Source organism: Salmo salar, chromosome 16, assembly GCF_965601325.2.
Source record: "Salmo salar chromosome 16, fSalSal1, whole genome shotgun sequence".
In the NCBI taxonomy this organism is placed as follows: domain Eukaryota; kingdom Metazoa; phylum Chordata; class Actinopteri; order Salmoniformes; family Salmonidae; genus Salmo; species Salmo salar.
This window is the reverse complement of record NC_138306.1, coordinates 4,693,187-4,708,357: the sequence shown is the minus strand read 5'-3', so window position 1 is coordinate 4,708,357 and position 15,171 is coordinate 4,693,187. Positions and strand designations below refer to the sequence as shown.

Here is a 15,171-nt window from a genome sequence, read left to right as displayed (position 1 = left end):
CGGTAAGACGGCTGCGTGGTCCCATGGTGTTTATACTTGCGTACTATTGTTTGTACAGATGAACGTGGTACCTTCAGGCGTTTGGAAATTTCTCTCAAGCATGAACCAGACTTGTGGAGGTTTACCATTTTTTTCTGAGGTCTTGGCTGATTTCTTTTGATTTTCCCATGATGACAAGCAAAGAGGCACTGAGTTTGAAGGTAGGCCTTGAAATACATCCACAGGGACACCGCCAATTGACTCAAATGATGTCAATTAGCCTATCAGAAGCTTCTAAAGCCATGACATAATTTTCTGGAATTTTCCAAGCTGTTTAAAGGCACAGTCAACTTAGTGTTAACATGTTAAGGCTCCTAGGAGGGGGGAGATATTGATAATCTGTCACTGAGAAAATAATTGTATTGGACTCACAATTGATCCAACATGTCTCCTAAAGGTCTGAACCAAGAGTTTGATGTCAGACCATTTCTTACATGAATATGTTACGTTGATTTGTAAAAAATGTAAAAAACGGAAATGTACATTTACATAATTATTCAGACCCTTTACTCAGAACATTGTTGAAGAACCTTTCGTAGCGATTACAGCCTCGAGTCTTCTCTGTAGATCCTCTCAAGCTCTGTCAGGTTGGATGGGGAGTGTCGCTGCACAGCTATTTTCAGGTCTCTCCAGAGATCGGTTTCAAGTCCAGGCTCTGGCTGGGCCACTCAAGGACAATCAGAGACTTGTCCCAAAGCCACTTCTGTGTTGTCTTGACTATGTGCTTAGGGTCATTGTCCTGTTGGAAGGTGAACCTTTGCCCCAGTCTGAGGTCCTGAGCCCTCTGGAGCAGGTTTTCATCAAGGATCTCTCTGTCCTTTGCTTCGTCCATCTTTCCCTCGATCCTGACTAGTCTCCCAGTCATGCCGCTGAAAAAATCCCCACAGCATGATGCTGCCACCACCAGATTTCCTTCAGACGTGACACTTGCCATTCAGGCCAAATAGTTAAATCTTGATTTCATCAGACCAGAGAATCTTCTTTCTCATGGTCTGAGAGTCCTTTCAGTGCCTTTTGGCAAACTCCAAGTGGGCTGTCATGTGCCTTTTACTGAGGAGTAGCTTGTGTCTGGCCACTCTACCATATTGGTGGAGTGCTGCAGAGATGGGTGCCCTTCTGGAAGGTTCTCCCATGTCCACAGAGGAACTCTGGAGCTCTGTCAGAGTGACCATCGGGTTCTTGGTCACCTCCCTTTTTTTCTTTATTTATTTCAACTTTATTTAAACAGTTGAGAACAAGTTCTCATTTACAACTGCGACCTGGCCAAGATAAAGCAAAGCAGTGCGACAAAAACAACAACACAGAGCTACACATAAACAAACGTAAAGTCAATAACGCAATAGAAAAATCTATGTACAGTTTGTGCAAATGTTGACGATTAGGGAGGTAAGGCAATAAATAGGCCATTGAGGTGAAATAATTACAATTTAGCATTAACACTGGAGTGATAGATGTGGAGATGATGATGATGTGCAAGTAGAGATACTGGGGTGCAAAAGACCAAAAAGATAAATAACAATATGGGGAAGAGGTAGTTAGGTGGGCTATTTACAGATGGGCTGTGTACAGGTACAGTGATCGGTAAGCTGCTCTGACAGCTGATGCTAAAAGTTAGAGGGAGATATAAGTCTCCAGCTTCAGTGATTTTTGCAATTCGTTCCAGTCATTGGCAGCAGAGAACTGAAAGGAAAGGCAGCCAAAGGAAGTGTTGGCTTTGGGGATGACCACTGAAATATACTTGCTGGAGCGCGTGCTACGGTGGGTGTTGCTATTGTGACCAGTGAGCTGAGATAAGGCGGGGTTTTACTTAGCAAAGACTTATAGATGACCTGGAGCCAGTGGGTTTGGCGACTAATATGTAGCGAGAGCCAGCCAACGAGAGCGTACAGGTCGCAGTGGTGGGTAGTATATGAAGCTTTGGTGACAAAATGGATGGCACTGTGATAGACTACATCCAGTTTGCTGAGTAGAGTGTTGGAGGCTATTTTGTTAATGACATCGCCGAAGTCAAGGATCGGTAGGATAGTCAGGTTTACAAGGGTATGTTTGTCAGCATGAGTGAAGGAGGCTTTGTTGCGAACTAGGAAGCCGATTCCAGATTTCATTTTGGATTGGAGATGCTTAATGTGAGTCTGGAAGGAGAGTTTACAGTCTAACCAGACACCTAGGTATTTGTAGTTATTATTTTTTTAACTCCATTGTGTCCTCCTCCCAGAGTGCTAAGAGCCTTGGACAACACCCTGTCGTTTTCCGCTAACATCAAGGCGGTGACCCGATCCTGTAGGTTCATGCTCTACAACATTCGCAGAGTACGACCCTGCCTTACACAGGTCCTAATCCAGGCACTTGTCATCTCCCGTCTGGATTACTGCAACTCGCTGCTGGCGGGGCTCCCTGCCTGTGCCATTAAACCCCTACAACTCATCCAGAACGCCGCAGCCCGTCTGGTGTTCAACCTTCCCAAGTTCTCTCACGTCACCCCGCTCCTCCGCACACTCCACTGGCTTCCAGTTGAAGCTCGCATCTGCTACAAGACCATGGTGCTTGCCTACGGAGCTGTGAGGGGAACGGCACCTCCGTACCTTCAGGCTCTGATCAGTCCCTACACCCAAAGAAGGGCACTGCGTTCATCCACCTCTGGCCTGCTCGCCTCCCTACCTCTGCGGAAGCACAGTTCCCGCTCAGCCCAGTCAAAACTGTTCGCTGCTCTGGCACCCCAATGGTGGAACAAGCTCCCTCACGACGCCAGGACAGCGGAGTCAATCACCACCTTCCGGAGACACCTGAAACCCCACCTCTTTAACCTCTATGGGCTAGGTGGGACGCTAGCGTCCCCCCCGTGGTGCACTCCATCAACAGCAGGTGCATTTCAAGAGCGGCAAATTTGAATCCAAATAAATGTCAGAATTCAGATTTTTCAAACATACAACTATTTTACACCCTTTGAAAGATAAACATCTCCTTAATCTAACCACGTTTTACGATTTCAAAAAGGTTTTACGGCGAAAGCATAAATTTAGAGTATGTTAGGACAGTACATTTACAAGAGTTGTGTGTAATGTTTTGTCAATTCAAAGACAGGGTCACCAAAACCATAAAACCAGCTAAAATGATGCACTAACCTTTTACAATCTCCATCAGATGACACTCCTAGGACATTATGTTAGACAATGCATGCATTTTTAGTTCTATCAAGTTCATATTTATATCCAAAAACAGCGTTTTACTATGGCATTGATGTTGAGGAAATCGTTTCCCTCCAATAACCGGCAGTCAAGTCAACACCACAAATTAAATAATTAAAATTAGAAAACATTGGTAAAATATTATATTGTCATTTAAAGAATTATAGATTTACATCTCTTGAACGCAATCAACTTGCCAGATTTAAAAATAACCTTACTGGGAAATCACACTTTGCAATAATCTGAGCACTGCGCCCAGAAAAATACGCGTTGCGATACAGACTAGACGTCATGTTGGGGAGATCTAAAATCGAAAATACTATGTAAATAATCCATTACCTTTGATTCTCTTCATCAGATGTCACTTCCAGGTATCACAGGTCCATAACGAATGTAGTTTTGTTCAAAAAAGCTCATCATTTATGTCCAAAAATCTCCGTCTTGTTAGCACATGATCTAAGCCAGCCGGACTTCTCGTCATGAACGAGGGGAAAAAATATATTTACGTTCGTTCAAACATGTCAAACGTTGTATAGCATAAATCATTAGGGCCTTTTTTAACCAGAACATGAATAATATTCAAGGTGGACGAATGCATACTCTTTTATAACGTATTGGAACGAGGGTACCCAACATGAACTCGCGCGCCAGGTGTCTAATGGGCCATCATCGTTCCATGGCTCTTGTTCGGTCAGATCTCCCTCCAGAAGACTCAAAACACTTTGTAAAGGCTGGTGACATCTAGTGGAAGCAATAGGAAGTGCCAAAATATTCCTCAGCCCCTGTGTTTTTCAATGGGATAGGTTTAAAGGTAATACAACACATCAGGTATCCACTTCCTGTCAGAAAATGTCTCAGGGTTTTGCCTGCCAAATGAGTTCTGTTATACTCACAGACACCATTCAAACAGTTTTAGAAACTTTAGAGTGTTTTCTATCCATATATAATAAGTATATGCATATGCTAGTTACTGGGTAGGATTAGTAACCAGATTAAATCGGGTACATTTTTTTTATCCAGCCGTGCAAATACTGCCCCCTAGCCCTAACAGGTTAAGGAATACCTGGGATAGGATATAGTAATCATTCTAACCCCCCCCCCCCCCCCCCAAAAAAAGATATAGATGTACTATTGTAAAGTGGTTATTCCACTGGATATCATAAGGTGAATGCACCAATTTGTAAGTCGCTCTGGATAAGAGCGTCTACTAAATGTAAATGCAGTTGTCCACATATTCTAAGTCAGAACCGCCCAGACTGGTGATTTTATTTATATTTTTTACCTTTATTTAACTAGGCAAGTCAGTTAAGAACAAATTCTTATTTTCAATGACGGCCTAGGAACAGTGGGTTAACTGCTTTGTTCAGGGGCAGAATGACAGATTTGTACCTTGTCAGCTCGGGGATTTGATCTTGCAACCTTTCGGTTACTAGTCCAACGCTCTAACCACTAGACTACACTGCCGCCCCAATGCTGGTCGGGCGGGCGGGTGCGGGCAGCAATCAGTTGAAGAGCATGTATTTAGTTTTACTTGCATTTAAAAGCTGTTGGAGGCCACGGAAGGAGTGTTGTATGGCATTGAAGCTTGTTTGGAGGTTTGTTAACATAGTGTCCAAAGAAGGGCCATATGTATACAGAATGGTGTCCTCTGCGTAGAGGAGGATCAGAGATTCACCAGCAGCAAGAGCGACATCATTGATGTATACAGAGAAGAGAGTCGGCCCGAGAATTGAACCCTGTGGCACCCCCATAGAGACTGCCAGAGGTCCGGACAACAGGCCCTCCGATTTCACACACTGAACTCTATCTGAGAAGTAGTTGGTGAACCAGACAAGGCAGTCATTTGAGAAACCAGGGCTATTGAGTCTGCCGATATGAATGTGGTGATTGACAGAGTCGAAAGCCTTGACCAGGTCGATGAAGACAGCTGCACAGTACTGTCTTTTATCGATGGCAGTTATGATATTGTTTAGGACCTTGACCAGGGCTGAGGTGGATAATTTTAGAACGAGATTGTCTAGCCCAGCCGATTTGAAGGGATCCAGATTTTGCAGCTCTTTCAGAACATCAGCTGTCTGGATTTGGGTGAAGGAGAAGCAGGGGGGGCTTGGGAAAGTTGCTGCAGGGGGTGCTGAGCTGTTGGCCGGGGTAGGGGTAGCCAGATGGAAAGCATAGCCAGCCATAGAAAAATGCTTATTGAAATGATCGATTGTCATAGATTTATCGGTGGTGACAGTGTTTCCTAGCCTCAGTGCAGTGGGCAGCTGGGAGGAGGTGCTCTTATTCTCCATGGACTTTATAGTGTCCCACAACTTTTTGGAATTAGTGCTACAGGATGCAAGCTTCTGTTTGAAAAGGCTAGCCTTAGCTTTCCTAACTGACTGTGTATATTGGTTCCTGACTTCCTTGAAAAGTTGCATATCTCGGGGGCTATTCGATGCTAATGCAGAACGCCACAGGATGTTTTTGTGCTGGTAAAGAGAAGTCAAGTCTAGGGTGAACCAAGGGCTATATCTGTCCCATTATGGATGCAGGCAATGAGGCAGTGTTCGCTGAGATCCTGGTTGAAGACAACAGAGGTGTATTTAGAGGGCAAGTTGGTCAGGATGATATCTAAGAGGGTGCCCATGGTTACAGATTTAGGGTTGTACCTGGTATGTTCCTAGATAATTTTTGTGAGATTGAGGGCATCTAGCTTAGATTGTAGGACGGTCGGGGTGTTAAGCATATCCCAGTTTAGGTCACCTAACAGTACGAACTCTGAAGATAGATGGGGGGCAATCAGTTCACATATGGTGACCAGGGCATAGCTCCCTGACCAAGGCCCTTCTCCCCCAATTGCTCAGTTTCAGAAGAAAGGTCATTTTTTTCTGGCCATTTTGAGCCTGTAATCGAACCCACAAATGCTGATGCTCCAGATGCTCAACTAGTCTAAAGAAGGCCAGTTTTATTCTTTAATCAGTACAACCGTTTTCAGCTGTGCTAACATAATTGCAAAAGGGTTTTCTAATGATCAATTAGCCTTTTAAAATGAACTGGGATTAGCTAAAACAACGGGCCATTGGAACACAGGAGTGATGGTTGCTGATAATGGGCCTCTGTATGCCTATGTAGATATTCCATAAAAAATCTGCCTTTCCAACTACAATAGTAATTTACAACATTAAGAATGTTGTCACTGTATTTCTGATCAATTTGATGTTATTTTAATGGACAAAAAATGTGCTTTTCTTTAAAAAACAAGGACATTTATAAGTGGCCACAAACTATTGAACGGTAGTCTATGTAAATAATTTCATTTTTTTCATTTATTTTTCATTAGTAACATTTTCAAAAAACCTTTTTTCACTTTGTCATTATGAAGTATTGTGTGTAGATTGTTGAGGGAAAAATAAATTGAAATCATTTTAGAATAAGGCTGCAACGTAACAAAATGATCAATGGGTCTGAATACTTTCCGAATGCACTGTATGTACCTCTGTGATTAATTATGATTGACTGTGCGCAAAAGTGAATTGAATTGTTTCCACACCCACCATGTATGAAATGTGTACATGTATTCTTCATTAGCCCAGCACCTACGTTTTTAAAGATGTGCATATGACCACAAACTTTTCTGTAAGGAACATGGACCATAAAGTATCCTTCTTCTCCTTCCCAAGGTGACAGAGCAACTGAAGATTGAGAAGGAGTCACGAGACGACAATGTAGTAGAGTACCTGAAACTGGTGAACAGTGTCGACAAGCAGCAGGTGTTTACCTTTTAAGTTTTTAACGGTTGTACTTTCTTTTCTTTCTTGCACACACACTCACACTTGTATTTTATTACTAGCATTTATTTAGCTGCAGCTAGGGGCTATTTCAAAGAATAGAATCTGATTGCTAAATGTCCCCCTTATGTAAATGTTGATGCAGGTGGGGCGCATCAAGCATGTGTTTGAGAAGAAGAACCAGAAGTCAGCCCAAAGCATTGCCCACATGCAGAAAAAGCTGGAGCAGTATCATAAGAAGATGAAGGACAGCAGTGAGAAGGACGCCAGCTCCAAACACCAGAGCATCTCTAAAGAGAGCTCAAAGGACATGCTGAGCCACACCATGAGCAACGTGAGCAGTGGTAGTGGACGACACCCACTGGACAAGATCAAGACAGTAGGGCCTGGCGTCTCGCTCTCGCCACCCTTCTTTTTCAGCAAGCCCCGGGACTTTGCCAACCTCATCAGGTACTGATGCAGTGTTCCATGCTGACCATGTGTTCCAACCTCTGTCAGTGTGTGTGTGTGTATACACAATGGATAACACAGAAGGATTGATTTTGGGTCTCAGACAGGAGAAGCAGCTGGTCTTATCGCACACCCTCAGTGACTGCAGTGGATATGGATTAATCAGGCCACCATAGATTAACAAATCTGTGTCCTATGACGATAGATAATACAAGTTAATCTTCTTTTTTCTCTTTTTCTTCAGGAACAAGTTTGGCAGTGCCGACAACATCGCTCACCTGAAGACCTACCTCGACACGCCCTCTCCCTTCCAGTCTGATGGAACTGGGCGGGCCTTGAGTGGGAGCGCCACCTTAGTGGGTGGGAAGACCCCTGCCGCCACACCCACGCCCAAGTACACCAGCGATGACGAGTGTTCCTCGGGCACGTCCCTGTCGGCGGACAGCAACGGGAACGCAATGGCTCTGGGCGTTGGCCTGGGTCTAGAAGTGGGTGTCGGGGCGGTGATGACCCCAGGACAGATCCTGGAGTCTGGGGACAGCCAGGAGAGGCTGGGTCTGACCACGGAGGAGGTTAGGGAGATCAGGGAGGCCCAGGGGCAGCTGGAGGAGGACATGGAGGGTTTCAGGACCCAGTTCAAGAAAGACTACAGCTTCATCACCCAAACGCTACAAGAGGAGAGATACAGGTCAGGTCACAGTTATATACACTATACAGTGCATTCGGAAAGTATTCAGACCCCATGACTTTTTTCACATTTTGTTACAGCCTTATTTTAAAATGGATTAAATCGTTTTTTTCCCTCATCAATCTACACACAATAACTTATAACGACAAAACAAAAAACGTTTTTTAGACATTTTTGCCAATGTATTAAAAATAGCGGGCATTGATGCAGTAACGGCCCCTCTATCTACTTTTGTTGACTTTTTTATTAGACCACTCACAGAACATCTCCCCTCCTTTGTAAAGGACACAAGCAGTATGGTCTCTATCATTGAATCTCTTGATCCTCTCCCTGAGAACACCTTGTTAGTTACTTTTGATGTTGAGTCGTTATACACAAATATTCCACACGAGGGCCGTATTGAAGCCATGGAACATTTTCTTCTGCAACGTGACCCTAATGAACTACCTTCCAGTGCCTGCATTGTAACATTGGCTGAAATAGTACTCACACATAACTATTTCATGTTTCTAAATGATTTCTTTATTCAGACGAAGGGTACTGCTATGGGATCCCACATGGCTCCTAACTATGCTAATTTGTATGTGGGTTACATGGAGAAACAATCAATTTTCAACCCTCTCAAAAATTAATTCTTGCCTAACATCATTATTTGGAAACGGTATATTGACGATATTTTTGTTCTATGTGATGCAGAACAGCTCCAGGCATTCCATGCTTTTCTTAACTCCTGTTCTGAACATTTGAGATTTACTATGCAATCTGATACACGTCAAATCAGTTTTCTTGATCTTCTGATCTTGTGTGAAGATAATGTTCTATACACTGATCTTTACAGGAAACCTACTGATCGTAACAGTTTGTTGAGGGCTGACCGTTGTCACCCACTTCCCTTGAAAAATAGTTTGCCCTACAGCCAATTCTGTCCAATCAAAAGAATTTGTATAAAACAATCAGATTTCGACAGAAATATGGCTGAGACGCAAGGAAAGTTCAAGGAGAGGGGGTACAACAATGATCAGATTAATATTGCCATTGAGAAAATTCAAAACAAAACGAGACATGACCTTTTTCAAGGTCAGTCTCGCAAAAAGACGCATTCTTACTACCCGCTATTCAAAGTGCTCTGAACAAATTAAAGGAATCGTTCACAAACATTGGCACATTCTGAAATATGATGATAGTCTCGGTAATGTGTTTTCTGACCTTCCCCTGGTCGTATTCTCGCGGGGCAGAAATCTCAGAGACCAATTGGTACACTCTGATTTACCACCCCAAGATATTCCTGAACAACGTCTATTTGCGCCCCTACTGGATGGAAACTACAAGTGTAATGGCTGTGCTCAATGCAATGGCACTTATAAATGTAGATCCTTCAAACACCCCCAAACAGGGAAATCTATCCCAATTAAAGGTGTTATTACGTGTTCCACTAAGGCAGTTATTTATCTTATAACTTGTCCTTGTGGTAAAAATTATGTGGGTAAAACAAAGCGTGAATTAAAAGTACGTATCTCAGAGCATCGTAGCACCATTAGGTGCAAAAACTTGACTTACCCAGTTGCGGCCCACTTTTTGGAAGAAAACCATTCGATTTCGTCTCTGCGTTATATTGGCATCGAACCTGTCACCCTCCCGAGGAGAGGGGGTGACCTTGATAATTTATTGTTAAAACGAGAAGCTGCCTGGATCTTTAATTTAAAGACCCTTGCTCCCTTCGGTCTCAACATAGACTTTGATCTGAAGCCATTCTTGTGATTATTGTGATTTTGCCATTGTAATTGTTTGTTAGATACATTTTAGACTACAAATGCTATGATCGTATGCTATCCATTTGTTTGTCTTTTTGTATGTTCTTTGTATGCCATTTTTTTTAAATATTTGAGTTAACCAATGATATTAGGCCACACTTGGCCATGATTACAAACACCTGTGTGTCTTCTGACACTATATAAATGACTCATCTCGCAGTGTTTGTGATGATACCCAGATGAAGACAGCTTTGCTGTCGAAACGTTGGTTATTAGGTTATGACATTTTTGCATCTGAGCTCTTAGATTGTGCGGCTTTCCCTTATTTTGTAATGTATTAAAAATAAACAGAAATACCTTATTTACGTAAGTATTCAGACCCTTTGCTATGAGACTCTAAATTAACCTCTTTTAAGCTCAGGTGCATCCTGTTTCCATTGATCATCCTTGAGATATTGCTGCAACTTGATTGTCCACCTGTGGTAAATTCAATTGATTGGACATGATTTGGAAAGGCACACACCTGTCTATATAAGGTCCCACAGTTGACAGTGCATCTAAGAGCAAAAACCAAGCCATGAGGTCGAAGGAATTGTCCGTAGAGCTCCGAGACAGGATTGTGTCGAGGCACAGGTCTGGGGAAGGGTACCAAAACATTTCTGCAGTATTGAAGGTCCCCAAGAACACAGTGGCCTCCATCATTCTTAAATGGAAGAAGTTTGGAACCGCCAAGACTCTTCCTAGAGCTGGCCACCCTGCCAAACGGCGCAATCGGGGGAGAAGGGCCTTGGTCAGGGAGGTGGCCAAGAACCCCATGGTCACTCTGACAGAGCTCTAGAGTGCCTCTGTGGAGATTAGAGGACCTTCCAGAAGGACCACCATCTCTACAGCACTCCACCAATCAGGCCTTTATGGTAGAGTGGCCACTCCTGAGTACAATGCACATGACAGCCCACATGGAGTTTGCCAAAAGGCACCTAAAGGACTCTCAGACCATGAGAAACAAGATTCTCTGGTCTGATGAAACCAAGATTGAACTATTTGGCATGAATGCCAAGCGTCACGTCTGAAGGAATCTTGGCACCATCCCTATGGTGAAGCCTGTTGGTGGTAGCATTATGCTGTGGGGATGTTTTTCAGCGGCATGGACTGAGAGACTATTCAGGATCGAGGGAAAGATTAACGGAGCAAAGTACAGTTATCCTTGATTGAAAACTTGCTCCAGAGCGCTCAGGACCTCAGACTGGGGCGAAGGTTCAGAGGATCTTGAGAGGATCTACAGAGAAGATTGGGAGAAACTCCCCAAATACAGGTGTGCCAAGCTTGTAGCGTTATACCCTAGAAGACTTGAGGCTGTAATTGCTGACAACGGTGCTTCAACAAAGTACTGAGTCTGAATACATATGTACAGTTGAAGTCGGAAGTTTACATACACTTATGTTGTAGTCATTAAAACTCGTTTTTCAACCACTCCACAAATGTCTTGTTAACAAACTATAGTTTTGTGCATGACACAAGTAATTTTTCCCAACAATTGTTTACAGACCGATTATTTCACTTATAATGTATCACACTGTATCACAATTCCAGGAGGTCAGAAGTTTACATACACTAAGTTGACTGTGCCTTTAAACAGCTTGGAAAATTCCAGAAAATGATGTCATGGCGTTAGAAGCTTCTGATAGGCTAATTGACATCATTTGAGTCAATTGAAGGTGTACCTGTGGATTTATTTCAAGGCTTACCTTCAAACTCAGTGCCTCTTTGCTTGACATCATGGGAAAATCAAAAGAAATTGCCAAGACCTCAGAAAAAAAGTGTAGACCTCCACAAGTCTGGTTCATCCTTGGGAGCAATTTCCAAACGCCTGAAGGTACCAAGTTCATCTGTACAAACAATAGTACGCAAGTGTAAACACCATGGGACCACGCAGCCATCATACCGCTCAGGAAGGAGACGCGTTCTGTCTCCTAGAGATGAACGTACTTTGGTGTGAAAAGTGCAAATCAATCCCAAAACAACGGCAAAGGACCTTGTGAAAATGCTGGAGGAAACAGGTACAAAAGTGTCTATATCCACAGTAAAATGAGTCCTATATCGACATAACCTGAAAAGCCGCTCAGCAAGGAAGAAGCCACTGCTCCAAAACTGCCATAAAAAAGCTAGACTATGGTTTGCCACTGCACATGGGGACAAAGATCGTACTTTTTGGAGAAATGTCCTCTTGTCTGATGAAACAAAAATAGAACTGTTTGGCCATAATGACCATTGTTATGTTTGGTGGAAAAGGGGGAGGCTTGCAAGCCGAAGAACACCATCCCAACCATGAAGCACGGGGTGGCAGCATCATGTTGTGTGGGTGCTTTGCTGCAGGAGGGACTGGTGCACTTCACAAAATAGATGGCATCATGAGGTAGGAAAATTATGTGGATATATTGAAGCAACATCTCAAGACATCAGTCAGGAAGTTTAAGCTTGGTTGCAAATGTGTCTTCCAAATGGACAATGACCCCAAGCATACTTCCAAAGTTGTGGCAAAATGACCCACTGGGAATTTGATGAAAGAAATAAAAGCTGAAATAAATCGTTCTCTCTGCTATTATTCTGACATTGCACATTCTTAAAATAAAGTGGTGGTCCTAACTGACCAAAGCCAGACAATTTTTACTAGGATTAAATGTCAGGTATTGTGAAAAACAGAGTTTAAATGTATTTGGCTAAGGTGTATGTAAACTGTAAATGTGATATTTCTGGGTAAAAAAAGAAGAAAAATGTCTAAAAAGTTGTTTTCGCTTTGTCATTGTGGGGTATTGTGTGTAGATTGCTGAGGGAAAAAAACGATTTCATCCATTTTAGAATAAGGCTGTAACGTAACATATGGAAAAAGTCAAGGTGCCTGAATACTTTCCGAAGGCACTATATATTGGAAAGTATGTGGACACTCCTTCAAATTAGTGGATTTGGTTATTTCAGCCACACCAATTGCTGACAGACAAACACTGGCAGTAGACTGGCCTTATTGAAGAGCTCAGTGACTTTTAACGTGGCACCGTCATAGAATGCCACCTTTCCAACAAGTCAGTTTGTCACATTTATGCCCTGTTAGAGCTTCCCCGGTCAACTGTTAGAGCTGCCCCGGTCAACTGTTAGAGCTGTTATTGTGAAGTGGAAACGTCTAGGAGCAACAACGGCTCAGCCGCAAAGTGATAGGCGACAAACTCACAGAACAGGGCCGCCGAGTGCTTAACATAAAAATTGAGTGTCCTCGGTTGCAACACTCACTACTGTGTTCCAAACTTCCTCTAGAAGCAACGTCAGCGAAAAACTGTTCGTTGGGAGCTACATTAAATGGGTTTCCATGGTCGAGCAGCCGCACACAAGCCTAAGAATAACCATGCATAATGCCAAGCGTTGGCTAGAGTGGTGTAAATCTCTCTGACATTGGACTCTGGAGCAGTGGAAACACTTTCTCTAGAGTGATGAATCATGCTTCACCATCTGGAAATCTGACGGAATAATCTGGGTTTGGCAGTTGCCAGGCGAACGCTACCTGACAACTGTGGAGAAGGAATGATTGTCTGGGGCTGTTTTCATGGTTCGGGCTAGGCCCCTTAGTTCCAGTGAAGGGAAATCTTAATGCTAGAGCATACAATGACATTCTAGACTATTCTGTTTGGCGAAGGCCCTTTTCTCTTTTAGTATGACAATGCCCCCGTGCACAAAGCGAGATCCATACAGAAATGGTTTGTCGAGATCGGTGTGGAAGAACTTGACTGCCCTGCATAGAGCCCTGACCTCAACCCCATCGAACAACTTTGGGATGAATTGGAATGCCGACTGCGTGCCAGGCCTAATCGCCCAACATCAGTGCCTGACCTCACCAATGCTCTTGTGGCTGAATGGAAGCAAGCCCCCACAGCAATCTTCCAACATCTTGTGGAAAGCCTTCCCAGAAGAGTGGAGGCTGTTCTAGCAGCATAATGGGGACCAACTCCATATTTATGCCTATGATTTTGGAATGAGATGTACGATGAGCAGGTGTCCGCATACTTTGGTCATGTAGTGTACAAGCTCCATTTCAATAAGTTACTATTACAACTATTACAAGCTCCATTTCAGTAGTAACTACTTTAGTAACTTTTGGTGTAAAAGAGAATACGTTCTTCATGAGGGGAGATACAGGTCAGATTACTTTATCAGCATTATTAAACCTCCATTACAATACAGACGTAACTACAAAAGCAAGAACATAACTAAAATGTTAGCTAATCCCCCACACTGTACTTGCCAGTATTACTTTTTTATTAAGATTATGTATCGACATCATAAGCGAATCTATCATATTACACAGGTGTTGTTAGTCACATCATCTATTGGAAATCTGCTTATTTTGCTGTTATATTTATTATATTCTCCAGCTGGTCTTGTTGCTATGTATGCTGCCAGCGAATGACCAATCCACAGAATTAAATATATCACTAGTATTGTCGTGTCTTTAGTATCCTTAATGTGATGACATGCTATTTTATCAAATCAATTACCTAACGTTTAATTGATTATGTGATTTAATTAAATCATGTAACAATTAACTCATGAATAACCTGTGGCACCACGGAGAAGTTTATTTAACGAGTTCCGTCTTCCGAATGAACTCTCTTACATTTCAGTCATCAGTCATTCATTATTCTTTACCTCAGTCTCATCTGAACATCGTAAAATTCTTGGTTATCTGCACGAACCCTGGTTTCCATAATAAATCAGCAATATACAAATTGGCTTAATTATTTATTTACTAACTAACTAAATAATCACAGAAATACATAACAAACAAACAGTAGATATTCGTTACTAACAATGATAGAACAGTCCCTAGTGGGCTTAGCTGATATGACAGCTTGGTAGACAAAAGGAAAGGGGTGGGACTGAGAAAGAGCGGGAAAGACAAAATGGATTCATTACACACAGTCTATAATAATATTAATTGAAATGCTATAATAATATTAATTGAAATCCTTTGCACATGAACGGCAGCTCATTCAAGAATAATTGCAATGTATATATATTTACGTCCGTATGTTGTTATTGTCTTCTCTGTTGGAATACTCGATTGTCCTGTAGGGTTCATCAGAGTCTCTGGGTAACTTTCATTGAAGTCACAAAGTCTTTCGTGGTTGTAGGTGGTTAGAATGGTTACTTCAGAGTACCATTCAGACATGTTCTCATAGAATAGATGCTTCGGCGGTTGTCAGTATTCTCGTTCTATGTTTATGTAATTTCTAGCTACATAC

General features: G+C 42.6%; 1 protein-coding gene across 2 annotated transcripts in view; it reads left to right on the top strand.

The window, feature by feature from the left end:
* LOC106573052 (transmembrane and coiled-coil domain protein 3) overlaps positions 1-15,171 on the top strand; it is a 48,502-nt gene that overhangs the window by 30,942 nt on the left and 2,389 nt on the right. For both annotated transcript variants that reach the window (XR_001321250.3, XM_014147690.3), the window contains exons 3-5: positions 6,887-6,976; positions 7,140-7,444; positions 7,689-8,132. Coding sequence is in view for 1 of the 2 variants with exons in the window: in XM_014147690.3 (XP_014003165.2) it covers positions 6,887-6,976; positions 7,140-7,444; positions 7,689-8,132 (839 nt within the window). In the remaining variant the exon portion in view is untranslated. The remainder of the gene's footprint in view (positions 1-6,886; positions 6,977-7,139; positions 7,445-7,688; positions 8,133-15,171) is intronic.